At 40.7% G+C, this 15,559-nt stretch overlaps 1 protein-coding gene across 1 annotated transcript; it reads left to right on the top strand.

The window, feature by feature from the left end:
* The first annotated feature begins 3,230 nt into the window (after nt 1-3,230).
* On the top strand, nt 3,231-13,189 carry LOC109874586 (E3 ubiquitin-protein ligase RNF138-like). The gene is made up of 4 exons (XM_020466567.2): nt 3,231-3,341; nt 6,150-6,332; nt 6,539-6,692; nt 12,931-13,189. Exons 2-4 carry the CDS (start codon nt 6,169-6,171, stop codon nt 13,096-13,098), a joined length of 486 nt encoding a protein of 161 aa, XP_020322156.1. The 5' UTR covers nt 3,231-3,341; nt 6,150-6,168; the 3' UTR covers nt 13,099-13,189.
* The last annotated feature ends 2,370 nt before the right edge of the window (nt 13,190-15,559 follow it).

Here is a 15,559-nt window from a genome sequence, read left to right as displayed (position 1 = left end):
CAGGTCAGGTTACAGGAGACCACAGCCCTTCAGATTATCTCTCAACCTCAACAGAGGAGGAGAGATCTAGGGGTCTGAAGATGTGGTCTCCTGTAATCTGACCTGATCAGGTTTTATGACCCCTCACGCCCCTGGTAAATCTTAGGCCACAGACAAATTCCTTTTGACATGTTACTATGGAGAACCAGCCTCAGAACATTAAACATGAAATAAAGGGACTTAGGAACAATGGTTTCCGTCAGCCACAATGGTGGTCATGACGATAGATGGAATATGAAAATGTATGTCATTTTGTTTTGTTATTAAAAGTTAATAGATTACATTATTACGAAAACATTAACGCCAACAGTTTACCTAGAATATGTTTATACATTGTACGTTGTGTGGAAAATGTCCAAATCAAAGAGAATGTTTTGGTAAAGATGAAATGTGAAGTTAGTTGTCAAAAATTGGATTTGAGTAAAATCTAGACCTTGCCTCTTAACTAGGTACGCCCAGAGAAGGGCACTAAAGGTGGTTATGCCCACTTCTGACACGAGGGTATAAAACATGTGAGTAAAGAGTTTACAGACAAGACGACGTGACTCAAGCTGCAGCCGAGGTCTAAAAAGTCAACGAACCCAGAACACAACACAAGTTTGAAGACAAAAATATTTTTCTACCCAAGCTACGGATGAGTAGCTGTGTCCTAAGTGGGTGAATTCAAGTCGAACCACCTAGCCTCCACCTCCCATCGAATCGTGGTATCTACACTGTTTCATTCCTACGCTGTGAGCTCTGAGCTACAGAGCTGTCTGTCCTCAGAAAAGCCCTTCCAGAGCAAGGGTGAGGGAACAGACTCCTAAGCCAATAGGACACTGACATCGTGAGGACGACCAGAGAGGTGCGCCGGAGAAGTGCGTCATTGAGCAGCCTGGACGGTCCACGCGGAGAATCCACAGAGACCTTCCCCACGTAATTACATCCTTATATTCTGACCCATAAGAGCAGCAGTTTGGGGCAAGGCTAGGGTTAGAATAAGCATAGCTGACAAATTCACCCAAATGTATATTTCTCTCGTATACTTTTCTCTCTTTTAAATCCCCATTTTTGGGTAACACGTGCCATAGTGTGTTGGCCCATTATACTAAGTTCTAATCAATAGCCTAGAATGTGTTTTTGTGTATCTTTTATCATCATTTTAGCTTTCTAGTAAATAAATACTCAACTAAGATTGGTGTGGTACGAACTCATTGGTGAGACCCGGGTCCGTGCAGATTCTCGGATTATACGACGTTCAGAACGAGACTGTAGAGGTAACTGATTAATTAGCGGCTGTTGTAAAATCGATATTCTGATATTCTTTGAGTTCATTTGGGAAATAGAAACTCAATAAAAACGTATTTTCCCATGGTGCCCCAGGTTAATGAGTTAATAATTGCTTGATTCAGTTAATCACGCAATTAGAAACTTTTAATCATTCGATGAGCAACAGTCGTCACATTAACTAATACAATGTCACGACACATGATTTCCCCTTTTTTTCAGCCTAGCATTTATTTTGGTACAGAGGGTATTAATAAAGCCTTGCTGTCTGCCTGTTGGACCTCGGAAACAATGTTTCCTTTTGAATTTCGATCTCTGTGGACAAGACAATTTTTTTTTAACCCAAACTAAATCACAAATTACCGTCATTATCATGGAAATATCCAAGTAAATGCCAGTAAGCTAGTCAACTTTAGCCAGTTAGCTTGGGTACTTGACAGCAATTGAGGTCAGAACGCTCGGATCAACCCAGTGTGCTCTCTGAACACTCAGAGAGCGAAACTCTACATTTACAAAATAGACAATCTGACCACGCTCTGAATTGACGAACAACCCAGAGTGCACTCTAATACACTGGAGGCAATTTAGGAACGCACCCCATATCTTCTGATGGAAAAATGAAATTGTATGAATTGATTTAGGAAAATATGTAAAATGTTGGTAACAGTTTTATAAAAGCAATAAGGCACGCCAGGCAGTGCTGTATCATGAATACAGTCACAGGTAAATGGGACTGTACTCATGATACAGCACTGCCTGGCGTGCTTTATTGCTTAAGTATCCTCAATATCTCAATCCAACAGTGTTTGTATTCTGTAACTCAATTTGATTGTGCTACAGTTCCAGGGCATCACCATTCAAACACCTGGTCTTGATATGTTGGCCATCTGCTGTAGGCAGTGGTTGCTGAGCCAATAATATTTTCACATGGCAGTTCAGTTGACTACAGCATATTCATGAGGCCTATATAGGCCTAACCCATACCAGAACACACAGCAGTTCAATTTCCAACTTTCACAGCACTGCCAAGCAGATAGGACCACAGCTACCCACTGAGCTAGGCCACAACTCCGGATGGCACCAAACTACATGGTTCGCTGGTGATGAAACCTCCATCCACTCCCCATTACACATTCATGTAGAAATGAAGATGAATGGAAAGAATAGAGGACAAGTCCACCAGCATCCTTCCATCTACTGATCACACCATCAATAAAAAGAGAGTGAACTGAACACACAATCAATGGCGATATAGAGGGAATGAGTGAGGCCTGGCTGAGTTAGCCTCCACACTGCAGGACTGACCGCTTGCAATTAGAGAAGACGTTATTAATATACATGAGCTGGAATCTTAAATGGCCAGATATTGACTCCAAGGCTGGCAGATAACATAGTAGCTGTCAAATATTTTCTCTGAAAATGAGGGCACTGTTTTGATATTGAACTTTAAAGCAGCCCAAGCGCACAGTGTAGCTTGGAGTCAATGCAGGGTGTTCAGCAGTCACTTCTCTATAGGTATTAACTAAATAACAGTATCTATCAGAGGCTGTGGGCTGAATGTCTAACAGTTATCATTCCCTTACTGGTGAATAATAAATGGGAGTAAAACAAAATAAACATTGCCAGAAAATTTCAGTTTCACTTTCTGAACAGAGGAGCCTTTTTCTAAACTGTGATCATTCATAAAAGTCCCTCTAATGGTAAACATACACAATCATAATGGAGAGCATACAGTACATTAAAGAGATCCCTTTGAAGTTTTGAAATGACTTGAACATTTTCCAAAGATACAGTGTGCAGAAAACAACATTAAGACGTTGTTCCATGCCTTGTAGGTCTGAAGAAGTGTTCAAAGCCAATGACTCTTGTGAGTGAATGATGTTTGAAGCTGTTAAACATTTAGGTCATTTCCAACCTTCCTCATGTCGACAGTGAAAGTGAAAACTAACTTGTCAGGGGATTTGCCGTGTTGTATTTCTACTTGTCAAATCATTTTTAATCATTAGTTACGATTCACTAAGCAGATTGTACAGGTGGTAAGTGGAATTTTTTATATAAATATGGATTTAATGTTGAGGGGAAAAGACAATGTACTGCTTAAAATAATGCTTGCTTGTTTCTGTGAATGCGAGAGAGAGATAAGAGAGCCTTAGACTGGCATCACCATTTTAAAAGGTCTTTGTTATCTAAAATGTTTAAAGGTATATGCATGTGTGGTTTGGATGAAGTGCACTAGTACATTGTCATGCATAGCAATCTAGCAGTTTAGGTGTTCCTGACCATAATTGTTTGCTATCAAGTTGGTTGGGCAGGTTTAAGCCAGGTGTGGTAAGTTTGCGAATTAATGTGTAGTTCACCCATGCTTTCAGTCTCCCTATATATAGTAGTTCTATTTGATGTAGCTCTGTCTTTTAAAGTAAAATGTACATGACTAAATATGAACATTTTAAACTAATGAATGAAATTAACTAATGTTTTCCATAGTCTAATGTTTTCCATGGTCTAATTTAAAGTGATTCTAATTAAACGCTCATTCTCATTGGTTAATAAGTGTGGGTGGGTTTGAGGAACAAAGGGATAAAGGCTGTCCTTTTCTCTCAGCTCAGGGTTAAATAACAGTTGACAATGTGCTCAGTAGCAGTTTGTAGTGTACAGGCAGTTGATTTAGGCAGTTCTGGTAGACTCTCTTTAGTCCCAGTAAGGGGAGAGTTGGGCTCTGCTTAGAACTGGAAAAGCGGTAATCTGTATTTATGATATTTTGTATTTAGGCCCAGTCTTAGCTGCAGTAGGAACACTATTGAGGGCCTGAGCTTTACACTCGCTGTCATTTTAGAGTTTTTCATATCCTGAACATTGCTGCTATGGACAACTGTTTTCTAGACAAGCCATGTATCCTGAAATACTGCATCTGTAATAAATTCAAGGATGTTTTTTGTACAATCATGGGTCCTCCTCATTCTCACCTGTCACCTCCCTTGGCTTCTCTGGGTCAGCTATTCTACAAAGAGAGAGTAAACATTTTGCGGTCACATTATAATGCATTATTACTTCAATGGTTCATGACACTACCATTATAATGCCTGGCACGTTTTGTATGAATACAGTACCAGTCAAAAGTTTGGACACCTACTCATTCAAGGGTTTTTCTTTATTTCCTCCATTGTAGAATAATAGTGAAGACATCAAAACTATGAAAAAACACATGTGGAATCATGTAGTAACCAAAAAAGTGTTAAACAAATCCAAATATATTTTATATTCTTCAAAGTAGCCAGCCTTTGCCTTGATAACATCTTTGCACATTCTTGGCATTCTCTCAACCAGCTTAACCTGGAATGCTTGAAGGAGTTCTCACATATGCTGAGCACTTGTTGGCTGCTTTTCCTTCATTCTGCACTCCAACTCATCCCAAACCATCTCAATTGAGTTGAGGTCGGGTGATTGTGGAGGCCGGGTCATCTGATGCAGCACTCCATCACTCATCTTCTTGGTCAAATAGCCCTTACACAGCCTGGAGATGTGTTGGGTCATTGTCCTGTTGAAAAAACAAATGATAGTCCCACTAAGAGCAAACCAGATGTGATGGCGTATCATTGCAGAATGCTGTGGTAGCCATGCTGGCTAAGTGTGCCTTGAATTCTAAATAAATCACTGACAGTGTAACCAGCAAAGCACCATCACACCTCCTCCTATATGCTTCATGGTGGGAACCACACATGCAGAGATCATCCGTTCACCTAAGACATGGCGGTTGGAACCAAATATCTCAAATTTGGACTCATCAGACCAAAGGACAGATTTCCACAGGTCTAATGTCCATTGCTTGTGTTTCTTGGCCCAAGCAAGTCTCTTCTTATTGGTGTCCTTTAGTAGTGGTTTCTTTGCAGCAATTCGACCATGAAGGCCTGATTCATGTAGTCTCCTCTGAACAGTTGATGTTGAGATGTGTCTGTTACTTGAACTCTGTGAAGCATTTATTTGGGCTGCAATTTCTGAGGCTGGTAACTCTAATGAACTTATCCTCTGCAGAGAGAACTCTGGGTCTTTCTTTCCTGTGGCTGTCCTCATGAGAGCCAGTTTCATCATAGTGCTTGATGGTTTTTGCGACTGCACTTGAAGAAACTTTCAAAGGTCTTGACATTTTCTGGATTGACTGACTTTCATGTCTTAAAATGAATGATGGACTGTTGTTGAACTTTTAACAATGCACTCCTGTTAATTGAAATGCATTCCAGATTACTACCTCATGAAGCTTGGTTGAGAGAATGCCAAGAGTGTGCAAAGCTGTCATCCAGGCAAAGGGTGGGTACTTTGAGGAATCTCAAATATATTTTGATTTGTTCAACACTGTTTGGTTACTACATGATTCCATATGTGTTATTTCATAGCTGTGATATATTCACTATTATTATACAATGTAGAAAATAGTCAATTAAAGAAAAACCCTGGAATGAGTAGGTGTGCAAACTTTCGAGTGGTATTGTAGGTCTGACTGTCAGAGAAAGCATAATGACTAGGGACAGTGGGCCCAAAAAAGTATTTAGTATTTAGTAAGTATTTAGTGCAAGTTCTCCCACTTAAAAAGATGAGAGGCCTGTAATTTTTTATCATAGGTACACTTCAACTATGACAAACAAAATGAGAAGAAAAAAAATCCAGAAAATCACATTGTAGGATTTTTAATGAATTTATTTGCTAATTATGGTGGAAAATAAGTATTTGGTCAATAACAAAGGTTTCTCAATACCATTCTGGTTGGGGACTTCCAGTAAAGTCTAATAGCTTTCTGGTTGAGGACTTCCAGTAAACAGGTGGTGGTTTCCTCCTCATTCTCCTCATTCCAGGTTGGCAGAGTTGGGATGAATGGGAAGTGTGTGTTCTTCATCACTGGAGCCTGTGGGAGCTATGAATAATATCTGGGATGCTGCAGAGAGATCGTTGGACAGCTGCTCAGAGGAGGACTATGACTGTCCCATATGTCAGGATGTCCTGAAAACCCCCATCAGGACCAGGAACTGCAGACATGTGTAAATATACAAAACCATAACCCATAGTCAGGCCAAGGCATAGCCAGGGTGAAATGATCAAATAATCCACAAAATGGCTGGCTCAGTACTTTAGTTGCCAGATGTCTGTGATATTACCAACAAAAAAAAGCCAACTCATTAGGATATCCTATAGCCTACAATAAAATGCAACCTTTATTAAACAATAACCATCTCTGTCTTCCCAGGTTCTGTAAAAACTGCTTCCGCCTGGCTGTGAGGGCCCAGGGGCCACACTGTCCCCTGTGCAGGGGCCCCGTATCGGAGACTGAAAAGAGAGCAATAGATGTCCAGCAGCAGATGAGGGAGAGGAAAGGACAGTGCAGGGCCTGTGGTACTACGGTAGCAGACACTATTTATTACACTTTGTTTATAATGAGCTTAAATGTTTACACTTAAATGTTTTACCTGTGTGGAGTACAGAACATATACTCAGTATTTTGCAGTGTTACCTAAATACTGAGGAGGGCGTTGTTTTTCATGTTCTTCCAATGTTTCCCCTCCATTTCCAGTCAAACTAGGGGAATCCCATAGCTAGTACATGTAGTTCTTCCCCAAACCAACACTACAATCAGGTCGCTGATCAAAGGGACAACACACAGGAGTCCACACAGTATGATAAATACACTCCCAAGTGTGCTTATGATTTTCACCCCCTTAAGTCTTCCCACCATATATGAAGTATACTTTTCACCCATAGGAATACCTTGAGGGGTTGAAATGTTAATAAACACACTTGGGACTATATTACCACAGTGTGTGTGTGTTCCTTTTTTGATGATGAACATTTACTTTAATATCTAACACCTGCTCAAAGCCTTTGGATGTGTGTACAAGGTTATATTCCCTGATTATAGACTAATTGGATTTATTTATTTTATTTAACCTTTTATTTAACTAGGCAAGTCAGTTAAGAACAATTTCTCATTTACAATAATGCGCCGCACTATGGGACTCCCAATCAAGAGCGGATGTGATACAGCCTGGATTTGAACCAGGGACTGTAGTGACGCCTCTTGCACTGAGATGCAGTGCCTTAGACCGCTGCGTCCATGTGTGTTAACTATTTAACTGTACTTGATTGCTTAAAAGGCCACTAAAATTGTAAATATTGGTATCTTGTTTGGGGGGGCATGGAAAATATTGGATATCGGTATCTGCCAAAAATGTAATCGTTGCATCACTAAACACAACACTACATAAAGAGAGACTGAAGACAACAACATAGCATGGCAGCAACGCATGACAACACAGCATGGTAACAACATGACAACAAAATGGTAGTAACACAAAACATGGTACAAACATTATTGGGCACAGACAGCACAAAGGGCAAGAAGGTAGAGACAACAATACATCACGCAAAGCAGCCTCAACTGTCAGTAAGAGTCATGATTGAGTCTTTGAATTAAGAAATTGAGATAAAACTGTCCAGTTTGAGTGTTTGTTGCAGCCCGTTCCAGTTGCTAGCTGCAGCAATCTGAAAAGACGAGCGACCCAGGGATGTGTGTGCTTTGGGGACCTTTAACAAAATGTGACTGGCAGAATGGGTGTTGTATGTGGAGGATGAGGGCTGCAGTAGATATCTCAGATAGGGGGGAGTGAGGCCTAAGAGGGTTTATAAATAAGCATCAACCAGTGGGTCTTGCAACAGGTATACCGAGATGACCAGTTTACAAAGATTATAGAGTGCAGTGATGTGTCCTATAAGGAGCATTGGTGGCAAATCTGATGGCCGAATGGTAAAGAACATCTAGCCGATCGAGAGCACCCTTACCTGCCGATCTATAAATTATGTCTCTGTAATCCAGCATGTGTAGGAAGGTCATCTGAATCAGGGTTCATTGGGCAGCTGGGGTGAAAAAGGAGCGATTACAATAGAGAATACCAAGTCTAAAGCTTTGATATGTGCCGAGAGAAGGACAGTGTACCATACTAGCCATACTCCCAAGTACTTGTATGATTTGACTACCTCAAGCATTCTCAAGCTCTAAACCCTCAGAGGTAGTAATCACACCGGTGGGGAGAGGGGCATTCTTCTTACCAAACCACAAGACCTGTGTTTGGAGATGTTCAGAACAAGATTAAGGGCAGAGAAAGCTTGTTGGACACTAAGAAAGCTTTGTTGTGGAGCATTTAACACAAAATCCGGGGAGGGGCCAGCTAAGTATAAGACTTTCATCTGCATATAAATGGATGAGAGAGCTTCCTACTGCCTGAGCTATGTTTATGTAAATTGAGAAGAGCGTGGGGCCTAGGATCATGCCTTGGTGACAGGCAGTGTCTGAGACAGCAGATGTTCTGACTTTATACACTGCACTCTTTGAGGACCCCTCGAGACACCAATACTCCTTAACTGGCCCACAAGAATGGAATGGTCTACCATATCAAAAGCTTTGGCCAAGTCAATAAAAATAGCAGTACAACATTGCTTAGAATCAAAGGAAATGGTGACATCATTGAGGACCTGGTTGCAGTGACACATCCATAACCTGAGAGGAAACCAGATTTCATATCAGGGAGAATACTATAGACATCAAAAAAGCCAGTCATTTGATTATTGACAAGTTTTTCCAACACTTTTGATACACAGGGCAAAATAGAAATAGGCCAATAACAGCATATCTCGTGGAGGTAGATTACACAACTCTTACTTTTAGATTCATTTCATCTATCTATATTCACATTTTGGAGAGCCCTGGGATAAAGTCCTGTAAATTCAAGCCAGTAGCATATATGTGTAGCATATCTCTGTCGTTGAATCTGTTCCCGTGTTGCTGTTCTGTGTTGCCATGTTCGCGGTTTTCCAGCCAAATTGGGCCACTTTGAAAATTATGTTGCGGGTGAAAATGTATTGGTTTTGGGCTATTTCTAAAGTACACTGTGGCCGCCATGGCGTTTCTCTTTAAAAATATATATATTTCACTATGACCTGCTGCTGACTGTCAGGCAGTGAGGCAGGCTGTTGCTGAGTGAGTGGTTGGGAGGACTGGAGGAGTGTGTGTTGAGAGAGCACTACAGATATTGGCTGAGTCAGGTGAGCGTGAGAAGAGCAGCAAGTGGGCACGTTGTGACAACTTTTTTTTACCAGTTGTAGGTAGGCTATTTAGATTGTCATTATGGAGACACTGATTTCCAAACCTTTTTCCATAAGACATTAATACGCTAGAACTGATGCACATCAAGAAATAATGCAGACAAAGTACTGGAAAACGACTTTTGGGCACACTAGAGAGCATTACATAAATCCGCTCAGAGGTGGTTTAAACTGCATTCTAATGTTGACTGCTTAAAGACAACGGTACCAAGCGAAATGTTTTATGCATGCTCAGTTCTTGGGTCTCTGGGGCTGCCAGAGTAGACATTTGAAAAATAAGTTATGGAACTCCCTCACGTGGTTCTTTTTAATAGTGGAAAAGTCCTCAATGCAACTGACATTAGGCTAAATGTGGAGAATTATACATTTGCCTCTGTTGGCCATCAAGTAGCCTATTCATGTATATGCCATTGCAGTATACCATTTGATACAATACAATAATGTTGAAATTATGATGTCACTGGAGACATTACAAATCAATTCGTGCCACTTGTGTAGCCTACCTGGAGCTGGCAAACCAATTTAATAAATAGCTTAACTTCAGTTTATTGCTGTTGTAGCCTTGTGTAATTAGGAACGCATTAGATTGACGGTAACAGTAGTCAGATTAGGCTGCAGGTAAAAAAATAAAATAAACACTGGCTGTTGTTGACAAGAATATTCAGTTCATAAACATATTATCAATATTTAATTCAGTGATTGAAATGACAAGATCCTCAGTAACCTATTCCAGCAGACTTATTGCGAAATCTCCTTGCTAATCATGTTGAATAAATTAAACTAAGCAAACTGCTAAATCGTTCAGTTTACATCTTGCCAACATCTTTTCTAGGCTCCTGTATATTATATTAAATTAGATGTAGGCCTATCAGGGGCCATCACCTGCCATTATCTAAGCAAACTTTGGCAATTTTATTAGAATCATAAACCCAGAATTGAATCTGTATGTCTTTTGAAATGACAAGTCAATCTCACAAATAGGCCATTTATAACAATTTGTAGTCTTAACATCTGGCACATAACAGCACAATTGCCAGAAAATAGCCTGACATAAGTTTTTTTTTAAATGTTCATCCAAGTGTTTTTTAGATCCTCTGTCATCACTCAAACACTCCTGACGGATTTACCTATAGGGGATTTATTTTGAAACCTGGTTCGAGCCCTGAATGCTGATTGGCTGAAAACTGTGGTATATCAGAACATATACCAGGGGTATGACAAAACGTGACTTTTTACTGTTCTAATTATATTGGTAACCATTTTATAATAGCAATAAAGCACCCCCGGGGTTTTTGGAATATGGCCAATATACCACGGCTTAGGTCTGTATCCAGGCACTCTGCGTTGTGTCACGCTTAAGAACAGACCTTTTTTTATTAGATTTTTATTTGACCTTTATTTAACTAGGCAAGTCAGTTAACCTTTTTCATTAAACTTTCTCACCCCGGACATTTTATATGGACAAATTACAGACTCCTCTTTTAATCTGCGTATTTCTCCAAGACTCAGTTATCCTGAGTCTGCACAAAACTGCCAGGACCTAGGATCAATGGAGACACTCAAGATTATCTCTTGACACATAGTCATGGCCTCTCAAATAGTCATGGCCTCTAAAGCTTCAAGCTGCGTACTGGACCCTATTCCAACTAAACTACTAAAAGAGCTATTTCCTGTGCTTGACCCTCCTATGTTGAAAATAATAAACGGCTCCCTATCCTCAGGATGTGTACCAAACTCCCTAAAAGTGACAGTAATAAAGCCAAACCATGACCCAGACAATGTAAAAAAAACTATGTGCCTATATCGAATCTCCCATTCCTCAGATTTTATTTGGAAAAATCTGTTACGCAGCAACTCACTGCCTTCCTGAAGACAAATACTGTACACGAAATGCTTCAGTCTGGTTTTAGGTCCCATCATTGCATTGAGACTGCACTCGTGAAGGTGGTAAATTACCTTTTAATGGCGGCAGACCAAGGCTTTCCATCTGTCTTTGTGCTCCTAGACAACTTCTTGCCTGGTTTAGATCTTATCTGTTGGAAAGATACAGTATCAGTTAGTCTCTGTGGATGGTTTGTCCTTTTGAGTTTCAGTGTTCCTCAAGGTTCCGTTTTAGGATCACTATTGTTTTCACTATATATTCTACCTCTTGGTGATGTCATTCGGACACACAATGTCAACTTTCACTGCTATGTGGACAACACACAGCTGTACATTTCGATTAAATATGGTGAAGCCCAAAAATTGCCTACCTTGGAAGCCTGTGTTTCAGACATAAGGAAGTGGATGGCGACAAAACAGAGATGTTAGTTCTAGGTCCCACGAAACAATTTTGACAATTAATCTTTATGGTTGTACAGTTGTCTCAAATAAAACTGTGAAGGACCTCAGGGTTGCTCTGGACCCTGCTCTCTATTTTGACGAACATATCAAGAATATTTCAAGGACAGATTTTTGTCAAAAAATGTAGAAAAGCTAATCAATGCTTTTGTCACTATTAAATTAGACTACTGCAATGCTCTACTCTCCGGCTACCTGGATAAAGCACTAAATAAATTTCAGTTAGTGCTAACCACAGCTGCTAGAATTTTGACTAGAACCAAAAAATGTGATCATATTACCCAGTACTAGCCTCTCTCTACACTGGCTTCCTGTTAAGGCTAGGGCTGATTTCAAGGGTTAACTGCTAACCTAAAAATAATTACATGGGCTTCTTCCTACCTATCTATCCGATTTGGTCCTGCCGTACATACCTACACGTACGCTACGGTCACAAGACGCAATTCTCCTTATTGTCCCTGGAATTTCTAAGCAAACCGCTGGAGGCTTTCTCCTATAGAGCTCTATTTTGATGGAATGGTGTGCCTACCCATATGAGAGACACAGACTTGGTGTCAACCTTTAAGTCTTTACTAAAGACTCATCTCTTCAGTATGTCCTATGGTTAAATGTGTGGGGTGCGAAGGTGAACGACAAGGCACTGGTCTCACTGGCTCTCTCTACGAACCAGTTGTACCCTCTTCAACCACTGTGGTTATTATTTGACCCTGCTGGTCATTATGAACATTGGAACATCTTGAATAACAATCTGGCCTTAATTACCATGTACTCTTATAATCTCCACCCGGCACAGCCAGAAGAGGACTGGCTACCCCTCATAGCCTGGTTCCTCTCTAGGTTTCTCCCTAGGTTCCTGCCTTTCCCAGAGAGTTTTTCCTAGCCACCATGCTTCTACATCTGCATTGCTTGCTGTTTGTGGTTTTATGCTGGCTTTCTGTATAGCACTTTGACTGACATCTGCTGATGTAAAAAGGGCTTTATAAATACATTTGATTAATTTATCAACACCACCGGTGGATTAGATAACTTTGTCAGATAACTTTGTCAATTTAGCTAATTATGGTTGCTAATTGGTTGAAGACAAAAATGTTACTTCACACATCACCCATTTTATGTATAGACCTATGTGATTTCACTTCTCAGAAGTTTCTCAGCAAGATGAGGGTTCACTACAAAAGCTGCAGGAAGTACCTTGAGGAGTATGGCACCCCTCTTGACGCACCACCCCCACCAGTCACACCAACGACTCAGGAAGTCAGCCGTGTATCTGTGGATACGATCCACATGACTGGGCAAGTATACAGAAACTGAATCCATCGATTTTTTTTTTTTTACATTGGATAAAAGCAGAGACACAGAGCTACAAAATTGAATATATATATCACACACTGAATTTGAGGAACAATGGGAAAGTAATTCTGCTTTGAAAGTTGATAGACTTGTAACCTCACTTTTGAGAAAATGGAATTTGAATGTTTTGGTACCTACTAGAGAGCTCTTCTTTGTCTACACCCGTTCGGTATTGTTCACACCCTCTTAAACTTTAGCCCCACCCATCTTTTTAAGGGTTGATCCAACAGCAGTCAAGCACCCAAGCTAACTGGCTAACTTGCTAACTACTTCCAGGCACAAATGAGAGAACAGCTCACTGACCATTACAGTGCCTTGCGAAAGTATTCGGCCACCTTGAACTTTGCGATCTTTTGCCACAATTCAGGCTTCAAACATAAAGATATAAAACTGTATTTTTTTGTGAAGAAACAACAACAAGTGGGACACAATCATGAAGTGGAACGACATTTATTGGATATTTCAAACTTTTTTAACAAATCAAAAACTGAAAAATTGGGCGTGCAAAATTATTCAGCCCCTTTACTTTCAGTGCAGCAAACTCTCTCCAGAAGTTCAGTGAGGATCTCTGAATGATCCAATGTTGACCTAAATGACTAATGATGATAAATACAATCCACCTGTGTGTAATCAAGTCTCTGTATAAATGCACCTGCACTGTGATAGTCTCAGAGGTCCGTTAAAAGCGCAGAGAGCATCATGAAGAACAAGGAACACACCAGGCAGGTCCGAGATACTGTTGTGAAGAAGTTTAAAGCCGGATTTGGATACAAAAAGATTTCCCAAGCTTTAAACATCCCAAGGAGCACTGTGCAAGCGATAATATTGAAATGGAAGGAGTATCAGACCACTGCAAATCTACCAAGACCTGGCCGTCCCTCTAAACTTTCAGCTCATACAAGGAGAAGACTGATCAGAGATGCAGCCAAGAGGCCCATGATCACTCTGGATGAACTGCAGAGATCTACAGCTGAGGTGGGAGACTCTGTCCATAGGACAACAATCAGTCGTATATTGCACAAATCTGTCCTTTATGGAAGAGTGGCAAGAAGAAAGCCATTTCTTAAAGATATCCATAAAAAGTGTTGTTTAAAGTTTGCCACAAGCCACCTGGGAGACACACCAAACATGTGGAAGAAGGTGCTCTGGTCAGATGAAACCAAAAATTGAACTTTTTGGCAACAATGCAAAACGTTATGTTTGGTGTAAAAGCAACACAGCTCATCACCCTGAACACACCATCCCCACTGTCAAACATGGTGGTGGCAGCATCATGGTTTGGGCCTGCTTTTCTTCAGCAGGGACAGGGAAGATGGTTAAAATTGATGGGAAGATGGATGGAGCCAAATACAGGACCATTCTGGAAGAAAACCTGATGGAGTCTGCAAAAGACCTGAGACTGGGACGGAGATTTGTCTTCCAACAAGACAATGATCCAAAACATAAAGCAAAATCTACAATGGAATGGTTCAAAAATAAACATATCCAGGTGTTAGAATGGCCAAGTCAAAGTCCAGACCTGAATCCAATCGGGAATCTGTGGAAAGAACTGAAAACTGCTGTTCACAAATGCTCTCCATCCAACCTCACTGAGCTCGAGCTGTTTTGCAAGGAGGAATGGGAAAAAAATTCAGTCTCTCGATGTGCAAAACTGATAGAGACATACCCCAAGCGACTTACAGCTGTAATCGCAGCAAAAGGTGACGCTACAAAGTATTAACTTTGTAGCAAACTTAAGTTTGAAATATCCAATAAATGTCGTTCCACTTCATGATTGTGTACCATTTGTTGTTGATTCTTCACAAAAAAATACAGTTTTATATCTTTATGTTTGAAGCCTGAAATGTGGCAAAAGGTCGCAAAGTTCAAGGGGGCCGAATACTTTCGCAAGGCACTGTACTTGCCCTATCAGAGATGGTTAGGCTGTTTTTATATTATCCAGACTGTTGTTGCTGGCAACAATTTACATATATTCAACGGGTGTTGAGCATTCGTAAATTTGACAGTTATCCTGCGCTCTGTTTCACTCAGACGAAAGTGCTCTGAAATTGGAGTAGATAGACGTAGCTGGTAAATTCGCTCTGGCTATCAACAGTTGTCGCAGTGACATTCTATTGAAGGGTGTGTTCGTAAATTCAATCCGGAGTGCCAGAGTACGCTTTGGGCATTCATAAATTCAGAGTGTTTCGCACTCGGAGCGTTCAGAGCGCAAATTGGACGCTCTGCCAGATGAGTAGGGTTGATCCAAGCATTCTGACCTCACAACGGCAGTCAAGCACCCAAGCTAACTGGCAAACATTGGCTTGCTAGCTTCTTCCAGACACAAATGAGAGAACACCCCACTCTGACCATTTTACTCACCCTAGCAGAGCTGGTTAGGCTGTTTTTATGTTATCCAGAGCATTGGTTACTGTAACTGTGC

Source organism: Oncorhynchus kisutch, linkage group LG30 (genome assembly GCF_002021735.2).
Source record: "Oncorhynchus kisutch isolate 150728-3 linkage group LG30, Okis_V2, whole genome shotgun sequence".
NCBI lineage: Eukaryota > Metazoa > Chordata > Actinopteri > Salmoniformes > Salmonidae > Oncorhynchus > Oncorhynchus kisutch.
The sequence above is the reverse complement of the archived record's forward strand: the minus strand, read 5'-3'. Positions and strand labels throughout refer to the sequence as shown.

Excerpts from the sequence above, each read along its gene's own strand:
- LOC109874586 (XM_020466567.2), top strand. The coding sequence starts at position 6,169 with ATGGGAAGTGTGTGTTCTTCATCACTGGAGCCTGTGGGAGCTATGAAT. Across the intron at positions 6,333-6,538 it reads ACCAGGAACTGCAGACATGT|GTTCTGTAAAAACTGCTTCC; the intron begins GTAAATATACAA and ends CTGTCTTCCCAG. Across the intron at positions 6,693-12,930 it reads GCAGGGCCTGTGGTACTACG|AAGTTTCTCAGCAAGATGAG; the intron begins GTAGCAGACACT and ends TTCACTTCTCAG.